At 43.8% G+C, this 21747-nt stretch overlaps 1 protein-coding gene across 7 annotated transcripts in view; it reads left to right on the top strand.

Moving 5' to 3' along the window:
- ARHGAP24 (Rho GTPase activating protein 24) overlaps positions 1–21747 on the top strand; it is a 492834-nt gene that overhangs the window by 449492 nt on the left and 21595 nt on the right. For all 7 annotated transcript variants that reach the window (XM_061583119.1, XM_061583120.1, XM_061583121.1 and 4 more), the window contains one exon: positions 17093–17225. In XM_061583119.1, the coding sequence (XP_061439103.1) occupies positions 17093–17225 (133 nt within the window). The remainder of the gene's footprint in view (positions 1–17092; positions 17226–21747) is intronic.

Here is a 21747-nt window from a genome sequence, read left to right as displayed (position 1 = left end):
ATATTGACTTCACTTGCCCACACTCTCAGTTTCCTTCACCTGCCCTCAGTGACGTATCATCACATATCTTAATCTGATTGGCTACATATGTTGTGACATTGAACCATTCACTATGTGATCCCAGATTGGAGGAAGAAGCACAGCCAAGGAAAACAATTATGATAACCAGGATTGAAAAAGTTGAATATTTGCACAAAATGTTTTTTAATGAAAACGTTTCCCACTGAAAAAAAATAATTTTGATTCCTAAACTGAAACTGACAAATGTTTGGTGCAGTTTTAATGAAAATCTCATTCCTTTCTATTGGCTTAGCCTTCAGGCACATCAAACAAAGCCCAAATAAATTTTATTTATTTATTTTTACATTTATATCCCACCTTGCTTCCAGTGAGCTCAAGGTGGCATACATGGTTCTCCCATTCCCATTTTATCATCACAAGAACCCTGTGAGGTAGGTAAGACCAGTATTCTTCAACCTTGGGTACCCAGATGTTGTCAGGCTACAACTCCCATCAACCCCAGCCAACTTAGCCGATGGTCAAGGATGATGGGAGTTGTAGTCCAACAACATCTATGGACCCAAGGATGAAGAACAGTGAGTTATGACTGAGAGCTGGTAACTGGCTCAAGGCCACATGGTGAGCTTCATGCCTGAAAGGGGATTTGAATCCTTATTTGAGCTCAGATAAATGGTCTTGTAATGCTATGGTCTGCATTGGAAAAAGAGTTTCAGATGTGACACTTGTGTTACATAACTGTGACAATGCAAACTACAAGAGAGCAGCAGAACAGCAATATATAAATTGGGCTTTTGGTGAGTTTCTTGGAAAAGCAAATGTTACTGGTGTTAAGGCAGGCAGACACCAACATTTCTTTGATTTGGGTGCACAGAAGCATGTAGAATACAGAAGTAGAGAGGCTGAGTATTGGGAAATCGAATGAGTCGAGGTCCCAGGATGTGCTTCCATAATTGGATTGCCTGCTTTGGCAAAGCTGCAACTATTTGTAGTGGAATTTGGCTTTGCTGTATGCTCAGTGAGGAGTTGCATGCACGATGAAGAGCTGTTTGAAAAAGATGTCATTTGTTGATCTTCAGATCCCCCCCCCCCCAACCACAAATGCACATTGAGAAAACAGAGCATCGGATTCCATTAGTTGAACAATAGATGAAAAAGGATGGTGAACATTTAGAATAACCTCATTGTAAAATTGTTTCATAGCAGGCTATTATTCTATTCTGTTTTTATGGGCTGCATCTATTGGGAGGATTTTTTTTACAGTAAATGTTATGACTTTTTAATTGGAATTTGAAGAAGGTGTGGGAATACTTTCAAGTAAGCACTGATCATTTTGGAATTGTTTGCTTTCCAACTAAATAGCTGTGATGATATATATAAAGACAACTTGGGAATATATATTCTCAAGATATCTTTATAGCATATGAAAAAGAGTTCTTCAAGAAGCAGCAATAGCATTAATCCATAACTCAATTTATCTGGATCAATCCCATTAACAATAATGAAAAACTACACTGGAAACTCAGTGCAATCTTTGGCTGTAATCTCAAGAGGGTCTTTAGATGAGCACACATATTATTTCTTTTCTTTTTTCTAATAGCACTATTTAGAATCTTTAGCTTCTCCACAAGCTGTCAGGAGGGTTTCATTTCACCACCCGCTCATCCAACAAAGGGTCGCTTAAAAAAGAAGAATTTCCAGCACAGCTCTCACTTCAGCCAAGCAACATTGAAAAATCTTGGACAGAAGCTGCTGTCCAAGGTACTGAAGCAGCTAGGCACCAGAGATCATATCACAAACATACTTTGAGTAATGGAATGGACCAAGGAATTTCAGAAGAAAATCATCCTGTGCTTTATAGATTACAGCAAAACCTTTGATTGTGTAGATCATGAAAAACCATGGAATGCTTTGAAAGAAATGGGGGTGCCACAGCATCTGATTGTCCTGATGCACAAGCTATACTCTGGACAAGAGGCTACTGTAACAACAGAACATGAAGAAATCGATTGGGTTCCAATCGGAAAGGGTGTGAGACAGGGGTGTATTTTATCACCCTATTTGCAGAACATATCACAGGGAAAGTGGGATTGGACCAAGATGAAGGAGGTGTGAAAATTGGAGGGAGAAATATCAATAATTTAAGATATGCAGACGATATACTATTATTTATTTATTTATTTGTTTTATTTGTATCCCGCCCTTCCTCCCAACAGGAGCCCAGGGCAGCAAACAAAGCACTAAAACACTTTAAAACATCATAAAAACTGATCTTAAAATACATTAAAACAAAACAGCATGAAAAACATTTTAAAAAAACAACCTTTAAAAAAGGTTAAAAACATTATTAAAAAACATAGTAAATAATTCTACTACTACTAGCAGAAATCAGGAAAGATTTGAAATGAATGCTGATGAAAGTTAAAGAGCAGGACTACAGCTGAACATCAAGAAGACTAAAGTAGTGACAACAGGTTTATGTAACTTCAAAGTTGACAATGACATTGAACTTGTCAAGGATTATCAATACCTTGGCACAGTCATTAACCAAAATGGAGATAAAAGACAAGAAATTAGAAGAAGGCTAGGACTGGGAAGGGCACCTATGAGAGAACTAGAAAAGGTCCTCAGATGCAAAGATGTATCACTGAACGCTAAAGTCAGGATAATTCAGACCATGGTATTTCCGATCTCTATGTGTGGATATGAAAGTAGGACAGTGAAAAAAGCAGATAAGAGAAAAATCAACTCATTTGAAATGTGGTGTTGGAGGAGAGCCTTGTTGATACCATGGACCATAATTGGGTGTTAGAACAAATTAAACCAAAACTATCACTATTTTTATTTATTTATTTATTTATTTAATTACGCTTTTAAACCGCCCTATAGCAACAAGCTCTCAGGGCGGTGTATAGCAAAATAAAACCACATTTAAAAACAAACAAGCGTGGATTAGAACTAGAACTAGAAGCTAAAATGATGAAACTGAGGTTATCATACTTTGGACACATCATGAGAAGACCTGATTCACTAGAAAAGGCAATAATGCTGGGAAAAACAGAAGGGAGTAGAAAAAGAGGAAGGCCAAACAAGAGATGGATTGATTCCATAAAGGAAGCCACAGACCTGAACTTACAAGATCTGGTGTTTCATGACAAATGCTATTGGAGGTCGCTGATTCATAGGGTCGCCATAAGTCGTAATCAACTTAAAGGCACATAACAACAACAAACCTAGGAGACAGTTTCAGCAGGGATCATAAATGAGTTGTGCCCCTCTGTATGCTAAATCAGACACAGCACAGAAAGCCTGACGTGCAAGGAAGGCTGCGCACTTAAGATACTACCATTCTTAGCTTGGTTAATGGTTTTCTTCTTAGAGTTAATTATACAATAGCTGGCACCTGTTTAGCAGTGCTAAGAGTCTTGAAGCAATTTGCAGACATTAATAAATAAAGCATGTCAATTGTCATTTGATGAGACCACTCTCATCGGAGCCCCTCGGGATTTCCTCGAAACCATGGCTTCCTGGGAACTGCACCTTAGTAATACTGAGCCCACCCATGTAGCCGGTCATGCCCTCGACCTTGTATTTGTCTTGGGAATGGCGGGGAGTGTTCTGAAGTTGGGGGCTATTTCTTTTACCCCCGTGTCATGGTCAGATCACTATCTGGTGAACCTTGACTTCTTGTTGCCATACACCCTCTGTAGGGGTAAAGGACCTATTAGAATGGTCCGCCCCAGGCACCTGATGGATCCGGATGGATTCCTGACTGCACTGAGGGAATTGGAACCTGCTGAAGGTCGCCCGGTCGGAACCCTGGTGATGGAGTGGAATGAGGGAATCACCAGGGCATTAGACCGGGTGGCTCCGAAACGTCCTCTCCCCCTGAACAGAACTCAGACAGCACCGTGGTACACACCCCAGTTGCGAAGTCTGAGACAGGAGATAAGACGACTAGAACGCCGGTGGCGGAAATCCCGCTCTGAAGATGTTCAGACACAGGTTAGAGCAGCAATAGCTGCCTACCAGGTGGCAATAAAGGCAACAAAGAAGGATTTCTTTGCTGCCTCTATTGCATCCGCAGAGTGCTGTCCCAGGAAGCTGTTCCAAGTGGTCTGAAGCCTGGTCGGTCCAGTTGCTCAGGAACCCTTGGTGCACTCTAAGGCTTCCTCTGACAAATTGGCAAGGCACTTTGCTGATAAAATCAAACACCTGAAGAACTCGATTCCGTACACTGTGGATGCAGTAGAAGATCCAGAGTTGACCAGCTGCAATCCGGTTCAGTGGGATCGGTTCTGGCCTCTTCCTTCTGAGGATGTGGACAAGGTACTTTCAACGGTGAAGCCTACCACCTGTCTGACTGATCCTTGCCCATCATGGTTCCTTATGAATTGCAAGGAGAAATTGGGCGAAGGGATCAGGGCGGTGGTAAATGCATCCTTGAAAGAGGGTGTACTGCCACCAGCCCTCAAGGAGGCAATTATAAAACCCATTTTGAAAAAACCCTCCTTGGATCCCCAAGTCTTGAACAACTTTCGCCCCATTTCGAATTTGCAATTTTTGGGCAAGATCATTGAGCGAGTGGTGGCTAGCCAGTTGTCAGCACACTTGGATGAGACGGATTATTTGGATCCATACCAATCGGGTTTCAGGACTGGACATGGTACTGAAACAGCCTTGGTCGCTCTGGTTGATGATATGAGGAGGGCATTAGACAGGGGAGAATTCACCTTTCTTGTCCTCCTGGATCTCTCAGCGGCTTTTGATACCGTCGACCACGGTATCCTGTTAGATCGCCTGGAAGGATTGGGAATAGGAGGCACTGTTTTTCAGTGGTTCCGTTCCTTTCTCTCTGACAGGCATCAACAGGTAGCATTGGGGGATGAGGTTTCAGACCCTTGGCCCCTCATTTGTGGAGTGCCACAGGGTTCTATCCTCTCTCCCATGATATTTAACATCTATATAAAACCGCTGGGAGCTATCATCAGGAGTTTTGGGCTGCGGTGTCACCAATATGCTGATGACACGCAGCTCTATCTATCCTCACCGGAGTTGGCTATGGAGACCTTATCCAAGTGCCTGGAATCCGTGAGTGGGTGGATGGGAAGGAACAGGCTGAAGCTCAATCCTGATAAGACCGAGGTGCTACTTGTGGGTGACAGGGGAAGGTTGGGTGTTGTTGACTTGAAGCTTAATGGGGTGAGTTTATCCCTGAAGGATCAGGTCCGCAGCCTCGGGGTGGTTCTTGATTCCAAGCTGTCCATGGAGGCTCAGATTTCGGCAGTGAGCCGGGCAGCTTGGTATCAACTACACCTCATATGGAGGCTGCAACCCTACCTCCCTATTCATCAGCTCCCACTGGTAGTACATGCCCTGGTCACCTCTCGATTAGACTACTGCAATGCGCTCTACGTGGGGTTACCCTTGAAAACGGTCCAGAAACTACAACTGGTGCAGAATGCGGCGGCTCGGTTGCTTACAAACAGCCGCCGCCGCGATCACATCACACCAGTGTTATTTCATCTACATTGGCTTCCAGTTGTTTTCCGGGCCCAATTCAAGGTGTTGGTGTTAACCTTTAAATCCCTATACGGTCTCGGCCCAGTTTACCTGAAGGAGCACCTCCAGTACCACCAATTAAGCCGCCTGACTAGATCAGCCACGCAGGGCCTTCTCTCAGTCCCACCAACGAAAACAGCTAGGTTGGTGGGGACTAGGGACAGGGCATTTTCAGTGGCGGCCCCCACTCTCTGGAACTCCCTCCCGTTCGATCTCCGCCATGCCCCTTCCCTGGATACATTTCGCCGAGCCTTAAAAACTTGGCTCTTTGGACAGGCCTTTGGGATCTCCGGGGCGGGCTAATTTTTCTGTGATTGTTTTTTGTTTTTGTGATAATTGTTTATTGATTGCCCTACATAGTTCTACAGCTGCATTAGTGTTGACTGCATTGTATTTTATTCTGTATTTTTATTGTATTTTATTGAATTTTAATATGTACGTCGCCTAGAGTGGCTTCGGCCAGATAGGCGACACAAAAATTAAATTTATTATTATTATTATATTATTATTAAGTATCATCACCTCTTATTTCATGGAAGGAACACCCAACCAATTCAACAAGGTGAACTAATTACCTGGAGGAGTGGTGAGCTCTGCTCGCCAGAGGTCTCCAAGCAGAGGGTGGACTGCCATCTGCTGGGTGTGCTCTAGCTCTGGATTTCATGCATCAAACGGGTTGGACTAGACAGCCTTCAGAGCCCCCTCCAGCTGTATGATTCTATGGCATTACAGTTCCAAAATGACTTGATTGATGCTAAGAATCACCATTGATTAAAATGGGTTCTGTAATACTATATATATTATATATACAGTGTAATATAAATACTGTGATATAATTCCAGCAATACTAATAATCACATAGTGCCTGAGGGCATTCTAAAGGCTTCATATACAATCTCAATATTCCTTAAAACAACTCTGTAAGGTAGGTTGGTTTCATTATCCCCATCTTGCAGATGATCAAAGGCTGGAGCTAAGAGATAAAGAATTGCCTAATGCCATCTTGAGAGTTCTTGCCAAGATTTGAACTGGGCACTTTCTGATTTCCAGATAGTCTGTTGCAAAGCAATGATGACATGAAGTACATGTATGGCTACCTCCAGGCCAAATCTCTGGGGAAATGTGGGGTTGTATTCAACTAAGTCTTAGAGTAGACTCACTGAAATAAATGAAGCTAAGTTAGCCATGTTTGTTAACTTTAATGGGTCTACTCTAGGATTAGCATCCAGTGCCACCCATTATATTTGTGCCCACAATCCCATGGGCACAACCTGAATCCCTTTAATTCTGGCTGACCCTTCTTTACAACAGCCTTGTAAAGTTGTTTTCGCTGAGAAACAGTGATTAACCTTAGGTCATACATGCTTTGTGGCCAAGTGGGGATTTGAACCTAGGTCTCCACAGTTTAAGTGCAATGCTCTAACCACCACACCACACTGTAGTGTCCTTGGTGTCTTTCTTCAAGGACATACCCTTGAGAATATAATAAACCACATCCAAATTTTTGAGATCTGTTCAACCCATATTACTCAAAGATTTTCAGAACATTTCACTATATACCTCCTGGGACGTTACTCTCCAGTGACAGAATGTATGGTCATTTCCCAAGCTTTTCACTCCACTGAAATTTTGTTTGGAGGGTCTTGAAATAATACATTTGGCTTTGACTATGTTTTAGGAACAAACCATCTTTCTTGACCTCTGCTTTATGCAAGCAGACCCTCAATTATATAGATAAACAAGGGATTAAATGGAAACTGGAAATCTTTTAAAGGAAGTTTTTATTGAAAGAAATCAAATTGGACTTCTTTCCACTCCCACCACCCCCCATTTAAAAGTAAACTACCATTCCCATCATTTGTTCATTGCTGTTATTATAGGATTGAGATGATCTGTTAGGCTAGAACAATATTTGAAATGTGACAGCGATGGGTATTAATATTTATGTGGGAATATTTTCCTGGGTGATTTCCAAAGGTAAGCAAAGTTTAGATATCAGAGGAATTTAAAAGTGGGTCAGATGAGGTAGCGTATGCATAACTGAGTGGGTATAATGATATTGTATATCACATAAATAGCATAAAGCATGATCTTGTGCATTATCATCTAAACGTTCAGAGACTGAAAGCTTATCTGCACCAAGATGTTACTCATAGTGTAGAAGGAATAGTTATGTGATTTAGGCTTTCAAGAGTTTCTCATGGACTTTGGCATTCATTTCTTAAAATCCCACTGATCACTGCATAAACCAAGGCTGCCTAGACCCTCTGTGACATCAGAGCAACCAAACAAATGGGAGCCGGGTGCAGGAGTATGCACGTCTGCCTAAAAAGTCTCTGTGTGATTCAGAGTAGATCTGCCACCCATATATGGGTCAATGGGTAAGAAGATTGCAAGAGTCAGAACAGGAGTGGAATGCCAGACATGTGCTGTACTTAAAAAAAGGGGGAAAAAACCCTCACAACTTTTTATCACATTGTATCCCAGCCTTCCACTAAGCTTCTCAGGCTGGTGTGTATGACAGATCTATTACATTCTCCCAACTGTAGAGGAAAGTATTGAGCTGCGAGTTGGTGACTGACTCAGGGATGGCCAGTGAGACTTTTATCTCAAATATGGATTCATAGGGAGCCGCCTTATATGGAGTTAAACCATTGTACCATCTAGATCAGTATTGTCTACACTAACAGGCAGCAACTGTCTAGCTTTCCAGACAGGAGTCTTTCCCAGCCCTACTAGGAGACGCCAGGAATTTAGCCGGTGACCTTCTGCATGCAAGGCAGATGCTCTGCCATTGAACCACGGCCCTTCCCCAGCCCAAGTCTCCATTCAGTGGTGATAGGAGCTGAATGAGAATATGATGGTATGCTGTTAACACTGGGGTTGAGCCAGAGCTTGGAAAAGTTACTTTTTTGAATTACAACTCCCATCAGCCCCAGCCAACATGGCCACTGGATTGGGCTGATGGGAGTTGTAGTTCAAAAAAGTAACTTTTCCAAGCTCTGGGTTGAGCTAGCTCAAGCATACTTCTGTTTTTTTTTAAAAAAACAGCAACACATTTTTCTTGGTTGTCTAGAAATATCCTCAGAGACCAATGGGTGATAATGACAGATATAGGGAAAGCATATCAAACACACCTTGGGGGCTGGGAAGGCTGAGGCTGTAATTTTGGCAAAGAGATAACAAACCACAAGGGAAGCACATTGTCATGGGAGGGCTGGGGCAGAATCATGCTTCCATAATTTGAAAATGCAATGGTTTTATATAACCCTCAGCTGGATGTACCCGTTTCCTCACTGGGCACCATGTGCTGAGTGATACACAAAGGTCAGTGGGGAAGTTGCTCCTTTGACACCAAAAGAAAATTTCCCTTTGTGGAAAACAGCAAGCCATATTATGTTCATCAGCGCTGTTCAAGGGTAGAGTCCAAGCCTTTGATGTTGACATCAAAGATAAAAGCCATTTCAGAGCCATCATTTCTAACTGAGCTCCTTGGGGCACAAAATAGTTAGATGTTTTTATTTCATTTCATATATTCCTACACTCTTCACCACTGAAGTGATACGGTAGCTCATGGAGGCCCGTGCTCTGTACTGGACTGACACTAATGGAGTTCAACCTGAATGTGAACTTGAAGAAACTGATAACCATCCCGTAATGTAATGTTTACTGTGCTTTTAATCAACCTGGTGATCAACGTGATGGCTGTGCTCTGCCACCCTAGTCAGAGGCAGCATGCTTCTGAAAACCGGTTGCCGGAAGCCTCAGGAGGGGAGAGTGTTCTTGCACTCGGGTCCTGCTTGCGGGCTTCCCCCAGGCACCTGGTTGGCCACTGTGAGAACAGGATGCTGGACTAGATGGGCCACTGGCCTGATCCAGCAGGCTCTTCTTATGTTCTTATGTTCTTAACCTAATCTGTGCAAAGTAAACAACAGAGCAGTCACTGAGATAATTTTAGACCTACCAATGCATGTTTTTATGATCTGACCTGGCCATCATTATATATAATTATCTGCAATCAGGACTGCATCTCCAAAGATGAATAATGTTTTTTATGTTTGTTGGTGTTCTTCTTACTTGGCTTTTTTTCCATGTTACTACCGTTTCTACAGAGAATCTAAGCTAGAAAATTATATTTCTCTCATTCTTCATCCTAGAAATCTGTGTCAAATTTATTTTTTTAATTTCAAAGCCTTCGTATTGGTCAGTTCATATGATGGTGAAGGCAGCTGAACTATATCAGCTGTCTTTATATTGTTGTACAGACAGCAAGTGCGGTGTAGTGGTTAAGGTGTTGGACTACGACCTGGGAGACCAGGGTTCAAATCCCCACATAGCCATGAAGCTCACTGGGTGCCCTTTGGCCAGTCACTGCCTCTCAGCCTCATAAAAACCCTATTCATAGGGTCGCCATAAGTCGGAATCGACTTGAAGGCAGTACATTTACATTTTATATTGTTGCTTCCTCCCTGCTAAAACAAGATCAGCATAGCACATGTCTTGTTTCTGTTATATGGGCTGATTGCAGGTGTTGTCACCACTCACCATATGCTCAGAGGCACATGTTACCAAATTATTCCAAGCTACACAGGAAGTGGATTGGACTGTGAAAGACCAACCCAAATTGTCTTTGCATTTTGACAAATTTGTAGGGGAGTGGTATATCTTAGAGAGGAGACCTGACCCCTGGTACATTCACTATAGCCACCCAATTTCCCTTCCCAAATATCTGTTGGCTATAGGTACGTTCTTAAACTGCAAGGGTTTTTTTGCCTATTAGTGAATAATAATAGTGTTTCCATTTGCAGAAGTATGGTGAGCCAGTGTAATAGATAAGAAGTTTTTAGCGGGAGGGAGAATGATTTCCCACAACAGACATACTCATGTGTGGAACCTTCCCGACTGCAGAGTAATAGTTGCATGTTTATGAGTTGAAAATGTTTATGAGGCTTACATGTTCAGACATGTGGCAGCCCCTCTCCAACAACCTCCAAAGTGATGCAGGGCCACTAGCTCAGGCCTAGGTAGGTGTGGTGGCTGGTGCCCATTGGAACTGGAAATGCAGAAGGCAGGGAGCCCAAACAAAAAGTAGAGCCAGAGCCAATGGCAGGCAGAGCCAGTTAATTCTAGCTTTGTCCGCATCCTCCTCCCTGTTGAATTCTGCAAGGGGCAACTGACACTAAGGAGGAAGAAACTGACAAACAGTGTCACTCAGGAGTGTAGTGGCAAAGTCAGAAGTTCAGGGTCCCTTCTTGATAGTAACAACCACACCCCTCCCTCCCTGTTATGCTGCCGGGTTGAGAATGGGATCCTTTTTAATGCCTTCTCCCACAACAACAGACATCCCTAGGAGCCAAAAAAGCAGGAAAGGGGACAGTGTGAGCTGCTGAGAAGAGTCTTCTCAGTGGCTGACTCATCTCCTTTCACTCTGATTGGCTCCAAACAGCAGGAAAGGACAAGGAAGCATGTTAGGAGACTATTCTCAGTGGCTAGCCCCCTCCCCTTTCCTGCTGATTGACTCGTAGAATGCTTGGAGACATTGGGACCGTGCTCCCAAAAAAGTAAGGATCTAAGACTGTCTCAAGACCCTGGACAACTACAGCCCTGGACTGGATGTAAGTAGGAAGGTAAGCTTGGGGGGGGGCTGACTGGGGGAGGCTGAGGTAGGTGGGACAATGCCCCATTAGCCCTAGACAACCAGCCTCCACTAGCAGTGTGTGAAAGTGCTGTCTTTATTAAACCATGGTGGAGAATCTGTGGCCCCAAGGGCTGCATGGGGCCCACAGCCTGCTTTCATGCAGCTAAGGGGAGCACAAAGGGAGAGAAGGATTGCTGGTGGAGGAAAATAGAAGGAAAGCTGAAACTTGACTGAGTGATGGGGAGGAAAGCTCTCTCTACTAGTGGGGAATGATGAGGGTGGGGAAATAGACAACGGAAAGGGGGAAGGAACACAGGAAGCTTGCCTTAGACCAAGTCACACCAAGGTTCCATCTAGCTCAGTACTGCTGACACTGGTTGGCAGCAACTCTCCAGATTTCCAGCAGGGAGCATTCCCATGCCTAACCAGAGATGCCAGGTATTGAACTTGCGACCTTCTGCGTGCTGAGCAGGATGCTCTGCCACTGAGCTACGGCGCTTCCCCTGGGGCTGATCAGAAAAAAGACACACCCCCCCCGTGAATGATCAGTTCAATAATGATCTGCTGTCCCCGCCCTACAGCAGCCTACAGGCAGAGAGGGGGAGAGAGCAAAGGGGACAGAAAAGAGAGTAAAGGGGCATTGAAAAAGTACCTCCACCAAGCTAGAATGTCGGGACAGTCCCAGATGCAGCATCCAGAAGGAAGTGCTGGTTCATACGGCACAGAGCCTCCATGCCATCCATGCCAAGCCCTGAGGCTGCTGGCAGCAACACCAATCTCCTCCAGCGATCGTGTGTGAGATCCCACATACGTGAACCGCCTTGATATTTGCTTTCTTTTGGAATGGCCTTGCTTCATTCACCTGCAAACTGGCGACTTTGCTTTCTTAAAATGTTGACTGTGGTACCATGGACACATATCGGGCTGTACAAGCAATTGCCTGCGAATATAAATGTTGCGTATGTATATGCGGTGGCCTGCCATGCGTCCGTATTTGTCATACGGAGGAGAGGGAGGAATGTCCCCAGGCTGTGTAATCAGCCTGACAGCTATTTTCCCCGTGTTTGTGATACCACAAAGCAAAAAATGTTGTTGAAACAGCAACTGCTGGGAAGGAAGTCAATGACAGCAGGGGCTGGAATGAAAAGAGCTCTGGATCTGTGCTGCCTAATTGCAAAGGAAAGGATTTGTGACTGTTTGCAATCTACAAAGCCCCTTTATATTATATTCCTAGGGGCAGCTTAGAGACCAGCAGCGGCCGGTATTCTGCCAGGCAATAAAATGAACAATTAACTCATCTCTGTCTCTCTGCTGTTTGTATACATGGCTAGGCCAGCATAGCTTATTTAAAGGGGAAGAGAATGGGTGAAGTGGTGAAGAGTTAATACAGAAGGGCTAAGAATTTAGAAAATCCTCAGGGTATGTACTGTTTAATTAAATTCTGTGCTAATCACCCCAAATAGGTGGCTTGCCACTTGCCATAGTTTACAGCGAGGAATTTAGACATGACCGCCTTTGACAGGCGAATAAGATTGTTATACCGACATCCTGAAGGTTTTTCAGTGGGATCTTCTCTAATGCAGAAGCATTTCTTTACCTGCCACAGCAGTGTTGCTCCTGGGTAGTCGTCGTCGCTTGCTTATGCTGTGGCCAGGGCGAGCTGCTGTTTGGAGTTTAATACTGAGCTATGTGCCTATGTTTGGGGTAGGATACATGGGTTAAATCCAGTTTCATCCTCGCAACAATCCTGTGAGGTGGGTTGCACTGCCCAAGGCCACCCAGTGAGCTTCATGGATAAGCAGCAATTTAAATCCAAGTCTCCCCATTCAGAGGGCTCCTGCAGATGAACTATTTACTCAGCATGCATCCTGATTTGCATGCACAAACATTATGCAGTGGTTAGCCTATGTTCCATCTTGATAGAGCATTTGTTCTGATTTGTTAGCAGAACAATGAGCATTCATCCTGCATTCATCCTGATTTGCTTGTGTGCAGTGTTTATTTGGCTTCCTGTTAAACATTTGTTCATTCTGTTTGCTCCACTACAAATCCACACTGCCTCTAGAGGCAGAATGATTTTATATTCCCTGAAACATCCAAGCACAGAATCAATTCCTGGGGTTCCCTGATTCCCTGATGTGCCTCTGTTGCTTTTTTTCCGCAAAATGGTTATCTTTTCTTGATTTTTAATGAACAGCTGGTGGGGGGGGAATGAAAAACTGGAGTTGCCAACTTCTCTTGACTTTATTTGAAAGGGAGAAACCATAGCATGATGAAAATGGTGTGTCCATTTTTTCTGAGGACCGGGGGGTGGGTCTTAGTCAAGGTTTATTTCACCCAGGCTTCACCAAGAATTATTATCACAGCATAGGAGAAGAAAGTGAGTTTGGACAGGACTGCATCACATTTTCATGGGGTTCATTTTTCACTGTGAATGGTGCCATTTTAAGGGGCACAGAGTTTCCTCCAAAAGAGCAATGCTCTCATAGGGTGAAAACTGCCTTTTGCTGCAAAATTGGCATCCATTTCTCCTCTTTTCACAAAACACAATCTCCCCTTTCCCTTGTCAAGAGATGGGGAGGACTTTTCAGCTGCAGATTGCCTCCTTCAACGTGTCTCTCCCAGCACTTTAATGGAAACAAAATGCGGTGCAGTGCACAGCACATGTTGCCTGTAAGGGTGAGGGGTATTGTTCTTCAGTACAGAAGAAGATGCCGTATTAAAAGATGGACACTTTTGCCCCCATTTGTATGTTCCTTGAAACGCTGCCAAAACAGGGAAGATTGTTGCCAGGGTGATGGGTTTTATGAAAAGTGGTCCCCTATTTCTGTTCAGCCCCTAAAGGTCTCCCTCCACTCAGTAATCATATATGGCTCAAAAATTAGGAATTTGGAGATGTGACTCCTGACAGGTTTGAAAACTGGCATTTCTCTCATTTTAGAAATTACACTGTGGTCTTGGAACAGCTCACATCTCATTAGGTGGGCTGACCATCCACCTCGTTAATTGTTATTAAGTCCGATACTGCATTAGCATTCTACCGCAAATGGAAGCTCCTCTGGCCTTGGGAAGTATTCTCTATAATCTTATTTTACAAAAGCACCATCTAGTGGTAATATACAGATATAGCACAATTTCCAAGGCCTTCCACCTGCCGAGCTCATTAAAAAGGTTGCAATGTGTACAATATAAATTGTCGACTGGGTCCCCAGATGTTGTTGGACTACAGCTCCCATTATCCTTGGCCAATGGCTAAACTGACTAGGGTTGATGGGAGTTGTAGTCTGACAACATCTGGGGACCCACGGTTGAAAAACATGAATATAGGGTACACGGATTTAGTCTGAGCTACAAACGACAGCCAAGACATCTGCATGGTTTGGAAATAAGAGATAGGGAGAAGTTTTCCTTTATCTCTAGCTAGAAACAAGTTCCAGACAGACAAAAAAGAAGTATTTCTCCCATAATTGAGTTAAGGAATTTGCTGCCTTCAGATGTGGCAATGATTGCTGCCTTGGATGGGATTAGACAAATTCATAGAGGAGAGCAGCTCTATCAGGAGTAGATATGCTTGAGAAATTCTGTATCTTTGAATTCCAAAGTGAACTGGCTTGATCCATACTTCCTGGCCTAATGTGTAGAGTGTGACATACTGATCCTTCTGACCTTACACTTCTCAGAATTGACAGTAAAAGTACCCAAATGCATATTTTAAGATAAAATACATTTAGAAATGTGGTACATTGAGATAAAACAAGTATAAACATATGTTTGTAATCAAATAGATAATAAAATATGTATTTAGGCATTTTCATGCAGACATTTAAAAATACTATTTTTAAAAAATTATCTCAGACCTTTGTGGAACAGAACAGAACAGACTTATGAATGAGACATATGTAATTGGCCTGGGCCAGAAATAAAATGATCTGCCTGTCCCTAATCAAGAGCTATTCATGGTTCCCACCTCCTTGCCGCTGCTGCTAAGGATGGCATGTGTCCTATTTTGTAAAGCAGAGGTTCCCAAATTGTGGCCCATGGACCACCAGTGGCCCACAAACTTCATTCAGGCGGTCTGCAGCATGTCTGCATTAAACAGTCATACTGATTTTTAATTGCATTTTATTCCTTCTTTTATTTCTAATATTGGATTTTATTTATTACAGTTTGAATTCTATGGAATGCTAATTGTGATACAGTACAATAGAATGCAATATTAGAAATAAAAGAAGCAGGTAAAATACAATTCAAAATCATATGGCACCTTGCACAACATGGCTACAACAATCATTCAAATCATTAAGTGGTTCACCAACACCCTCATCAATTTTCAAGTGGTCTGAGAGGGGGAAAAGTATGGGAACCACTCTCTCTTTCCATGATCCTCTGTTTGAAGGACTGACCAGCCCACATTTAGTTTAAAGACAAAGAACCCTAAGGGTTTTATCCAATGCTAGTTCTGCTCAGAGTAGACCCATTGAAATTAATGGCCGTGACTAACTTAGGTCCATTAATTTCAGTGGGTGTACTCTGAGTAGATGTTAATTGGCTGCAACCTTAAGAAGGGAGAGTGTCAGATCCTTGAAGCTGCCCATCAACAGTCAGCACCTGGACAACAGATTGAGCAGGCCCACAGGACACAGCTTTCCCTGCTATGGTGTCATGCACTGTATTTTTAAATTGTAGTCATTATTTCTAAATTTTTCATATATCCGTATAAATTAGCATATGCAAATTTTATGAAAATCTGTGTCCACTTTGGTCCTTTTTTGGTGACATGTTTCCCCTTACTAAGTGGTGCATAAGTCACCACCCTGCTGCTGCTACCTGCTCGTTTGCACGATCACCTCTCCCTCTGGGACCATTCAGCATCGCTCCCAGAGAGAGAGGACAACACGCACAGAGGTCACTGCTGACTGCTCCATTGTGTGGAGAGCAGGTGGACAGGGAGCAAAAGTGGGAAGTCAGGAGGCTCTTGCGATAGGCAGTGGGCCCCTTGCTAAAGGGGTATGGGCCTCCGCATTTGCCTAACAATGCTGCTACCTGAGGTCAGTTCTCATACCAGTTGCTGGGGTTGAAGGCAAGCGCAGAGGCAGGAGGTTACCTTCATGCCCTGCTTGTGTTGGCTTCCTGGAGACATTTGACTGCCCAGTGTGGGAATCAGAATTCTGGTCTCTGTGGACCTTTTCATCTGATCCAACAAGCCTCTTCTTATGTTTGCATTAACTCAACAATCGCATTTCTAAAGCAAAACTTAGAATTGCCTTAAACAAGTGTAACTTATCATTGGACCAAATCTGAGACTCCATAGTCAACCAGTCACCATGCTTACAGAGCAATCCAAATGACAGATCTGCCAGGATTCGGTGGATCTTGTGCTTTCCTGGCTCAGATGGAGATATCCTGGTGTAAATCCCTCACCCTGTCTCAGCCAGCAGAACTTAAGCAGGCAGAATTTAAGCCAGTTTAAAAGGGGTCATTCCAGGGATGTGGCAGAGACTCACATCTGTTCTGAACCCCTTTCAACTCAGTCACATGACCTAGCAACCCAGCAGAACTTACCCAGCAGAAAGGGCGGTGTAAATCAAATTCCTTCTGAATAGAGTCTGGAATAGGGATAATTTAAACTGGTGTAATGTATGCCAGCCTAAATTATGCTGGCTTTCTATTGTTAGAATTCCTTTGACAGTCAATTTACGAAGTGACTGAATGGAGCTTCAAGTGACAAATTATTTCTGTATTCATAAAGCACAGGTTTTTCTGAAATGCTGATTCAGCTTTTCTTGGCAATATTGGAAGAGATGTATGGTAGCCTTCCAGGTGTCTTACGTTACATTTCCAGTGGTAAACTTGTCCATTCCACTCACCCCCCAGAAATACAGATGTACACACGGTGGCATCGCTTTTGAAACTGTACCTCAGAGAGCTCCCAGAGCCAGTTATCCCGTACGCCAAATACGAAGATTTTCTTTCCTGTGCCAAACTGCTCAGCAAAGAAGAGGAAACGGTGAGTTTTCTGCCTTGATTTTGGTGCATGAAATTATGAGATGTTTCCTAATCTTATTTAGGGATTTGGAGTGGATTCACCTAACTCCTATTTGGCTAGCCTTTATGCTGGCTATTTCAGTAATGTATCTTAGAAACATTATTATTATTATTGACAATCATTCATGCATTTATTAATCACCTTTCCACACACACGTTTCAAAGTGAAGTATAAAATACAATAAACAGTTCAAAACGGCACAGAAAATAATAACATGGTTTTAAAAACAATGCAAAGTAAAACACCCAAGGTAAAGACGTCCTCATCCAGTTGGAAATGCTTGTCAGAACAAAAATGTCTTCATGTTTTTCTGGAATGTGCAGATAGTGGGCCCCTGTCATATTTCAACAAAAATGCTGTTCCACAAAACGGGGGCAGCCACCGTTTAAGCCCTGCTCTGTGTTACTCTGGAGTGGGCTTCTGATCTCTTTGGAACTTGAAGGATAAGCTCTCCCACAGACTGCTGTGACCTACTGGGTATATAAGGGATAAGGCGGTCTCTGCAAAAGTAACATGGGAAGCTGCCTTCCACAAGATAAGACTATTTGGCAGTGTGGTGTAGTGGTTAGAGTGTTGGACTGGGACCTGGGAGGCTAGGGTTTAAATCCCTGCTCGGCCATGAAGCTCACTAGATAACCTTGGGCCAGTCACGGTCTCTCAGCCTAACCTACCTCACAGGGTTGTTGTGATGATAAAATTGGGAGGGGGAGAACCATGCTTGTACGCCACCTTGAGCTCCTTGGAGGAAAGGTGGGATATAAATGCGATCATCATCATCATCGTATAGCCGACTACTGTCTACCATTACTCACCGTGCCTGTCCAAGGTCTCAGGCAGAGCTGTTTCCCACTCCTTGACCTTGTAATTGGTGATGCCAGGGATTGAACCTGGGATTTCCCGCATGTGCATGTGCTCCACCACTGAGCTGTGGTCCCTGCCCAAATTTGTGAGGATGTGACAGAAATGTCGTGTTGCTATTTCTCATCTCCCATTCATCATTGTTCCCCATCGTAGGCACAGTAGCAACAGGACAACAGACAGCCGGGGTAGGGCAGAAAGTGGGACACAGGTTCTTCTGTCCCTCGTCAGTGAGCACTGGGGATGGTAACATTCACCTCTCTTGCAGGCAGTGATGGCCGGTGGCTCCATGTGGCAGTGAAATCCACTCTGGGTCAGCACCTTGGACAGCTCCTTGAAAGTTTGGACTGAAACCCAGAGCAGATTCCACTGTCCCACTGACAAGGAGTCACCAGCCGCCACTGCTTATAGGCTGCTGACGTCAACTTCTTAAGATCAGTTTCAGTTGATGCAGCCTGATGATGTGGACAAGGTGCTTGCAACAATGCGGCCACCAACGTTTTCTCTCGACCCTTGCCCTTCTTGGCTTATTAGAGCTTGCCAAGAGGGTATGACTGAGTGGATCCAGGGTGTAGTCAATGTGTCATTGCAGGAGGGAGTGGTCTCAGCCACCCTGAAAGAGGTGGTGTTCCGACCACTCCTGAAAAAGCCCACCCTGGACCCATTGGTTTGTGACAACTACCACCCAGTCACAAATTCCTCTTTTGAGGGAAGATGATTGAGAGGGTTGTGGCGCAGCAATTGCAAGTACTCTTGGATGAAGCAGATTATCTTGACCCATTCCAGTCTGGGTTCAGGCCTGGTTATGGGACTGAATCAGCCTTGGTCACTCCCTTTATTGGGAGAAGGACAGGGGGAGTGCGACCCTGTTATTCTTATCTGATCCCTCAGCGGCTTTTGATACCATTGACCATGGTATCCTTCTTGGCTGATTTGGTGAGATGGGTATTGGAGGTCCTGTTTTACCATTGTTCCAATCCTATCTCCAGGGTTGTTTTCAGAGAATAACATTGTGTGATTGTCTTTCGGCCCTCTGGCAGTTGTGCTGTAGGGTGTCGCAGCATCTTGTCCCCCATGCTATTTAACATCTATTTGAAGCCCTTGAGAGTGGTCATCAGGAGATTTGAGGCACGGTGTCAGCAGTACACTGATGACACCCAACTCTGTTTCTCTGAAACATCTGAATCAGAAGAGGCTGTGCAAGCGCTGGACCAGCACCTGGACTCAGTGGTAGGTTAGATGATGGCCAGTAAACTGAGTCTGAATCCTAGCAAGGATCTGCGGGTTGGTGGTTCCCGAGTTCAGATAATAGTTCAGTTACCTGCTTTGGATGGGGTTGTACTCCCTTTGAAAGAGCAGGCTTGTAGTCTGGGGGTGCTCCTGGATCCATCTTTGTTGCTAGAGGCCCAGGTGACCTCAGTGGCTAGGAGTGCCATTTACCAGCTTTGGCTAAGACAGCTGCAGCCATTTCTGGATTGGGATAGCCTGACCACTATTGTCCATGCACTGGTAACCTCCAGGCTGGTTAACTGTAATGTGCTGTATGTGGGACTGCCCTTGAGGTTGGTCCAGAATCTGCAGCTGGTGCAAAATGTGGCAGCACAATTGCTCATTGGGGGAGGGTGTCACCAACATGTCACCCTGCTGCTGAAATAATTGCATTGAGTGCCCATTAGCTATCAGGCCAAGTTCAAGGTTCCGGTTTTGGTGTACAAAGCCCTTTACAGTTTGAGACCAGGATACCTGAAAGATCATCTTATCCCTTATATACTCAGTCGATCGCTATGCTCTGCAGGTGAGGGCGTCCTGCAGATACCATCTTATCAGGAGGTCCATTCTGCACAACATAGGAAGCAGACCTTTAATCCTGTGGCACCTACCCTTTGGAATTCCCTCCCTTTAGACAGGCCCCATCGCTGTTATCTTTTCTGTGTCTACTGAAGACCTTCCTTTTTCAACAAGCCTTTTAAGTAGAGACCTTATCCCAGTCTGTGTCTGTGTTGGAATTGCTTTTTAAGATGTTTTTAAAGCTTTTTGGAAAAGATGTTTTTAAATATGTTTTGCTTTAATATATTTTTAAACTCTGTTTTTAAGGTGTTTTAGAGTATTTTTAGTATTTTGTTTGCAGCCCTGGGCTTCTACTGAGAGAGTGGGATATAAATTTAATTAATTAATTAATTAATTAATAATGTTCGAAACACAAAGAAAATCCCTTATTTTTCCTTCTTCCTCTTCTAAGCACATATTTGCATTGGACTGCTTTTCTTAGGGACTAGATGCACTTTTAATTTTACCCCTCTGTGCAAGCAATGCACTCTATGAACATAGTCTCTGTTTTCCCTCTTACCATTTGCTTGGTTGGTAAAGATGGTAATGATAATCTTGCTCTCCATAGTGCTTGATGTGTAGCAACTTTCCAATTTCATCTCACCTGACTTAACATTTTCAGGGAACTGCATCTGTACTTCAGGTTTGCTGCTAAAGCACAGAACCAGGAAATCTTGGATAAATTTTTTTAGCCATGTTGGTCCCTTAGAAAAAAAAATCTAAACGTAAATTCAGGATAATACCTTTATTTGGACCAATAAATATATCACAAAGTACTGAGCAGGCTTCTCTCCTTGAGACTAAATATTATTCAAAATATTGGGGGTAGGAGTGGAGAGAAGAGATTTTGCTGCATATGGTAAAAAAACAAAAAAAACCCAGTGTACTGTGTAAGATGGAGTGAACAAACTGTTATACAGACTTAATGAGGTTTCCAGGCCATGCTAGGTGGGTGTGGCGGGGGAAGATACCAGGCTGCACCAAAGGCTACTGGGAGGAAGTACCGGTAGAAATGTCTGCTGTCCCTCAGAAATTTTAAAAGCTAGCAGTTATTCAGATCTGGCACAGGTGTTAATTGGAACACTCAAAGCCCTTGTTAAGGCAGACAGCAGAAATTAGTGGTAGTCCAGATATTCCTGGGCAGATTCACTCCTGGCCAAATATATTAAATTAACCTATTTGTAGTATTTAGTTCATTTATATACCACCTTTCTTCAACTATGGAAAAGCCTGGGTGTAGCATCACTGCACAATATCATCAGGAACGAGCCCAGGCCACAGCAATCTTGCAGGGCCCACCATTGATTCCTGCCCTTAGACCCCTTGAATTCCCCCCCCCGGCATTCAGCTGGGCAAGCATCATTTAAATTTTCCACAGTGTCCGCAGTGGGAAATTAAAAGGGCATCCACCCAGTGCCAACCCAAAATGTGCTGCAGCCAGGTAAGCTGACCTGGAATAGAAATGAGGGCACTGTGCTCCCAAAACTGCAGTCAGCCCTGCTCAAGGTGGGCTTGTGTATTCATACAGTCTCCCATCCAGGCTGCGGCTAGACCCAGACATGCAAGATTGCTCCATCACATGTGTCTTCAGACCATGCCCCAGGACCAAACATGCTAAGCCAGGCAGCACTTTCCTTTACCAATTGGAAATGGGTGGCACCTGTACTTTGTCTCATCATGATATAAGCTCCTGCAGTCACTCATCACAGTCTGTATGGCAAGTTTCTGCATGAGTAATGAGGGGGCAGTATTATGTTTTGTTTGGTATTCTGATGTTTCCTGCACATGTTTGGACATC

The sequence above is a fragment of the Rhineura floridana genome, chromosome 9 (genome assembly GCF_030035675.1).
Source record: "Rhineura floridana isolate rRhiFlo1 chromosome 9, rRhiFlo1.hap2, whole genome shotgun sequence".
In the NCBI taxonomy this organism is placed as follows: Eukaryota; Metazoa; Chordata; class Lepidosauria; order Squamata; family Rhineuridae; genus Rhineura; species Rhineura floridana.
This window is presented reverse-complemented; position numbering and strand designations above follow the sequence as displayed.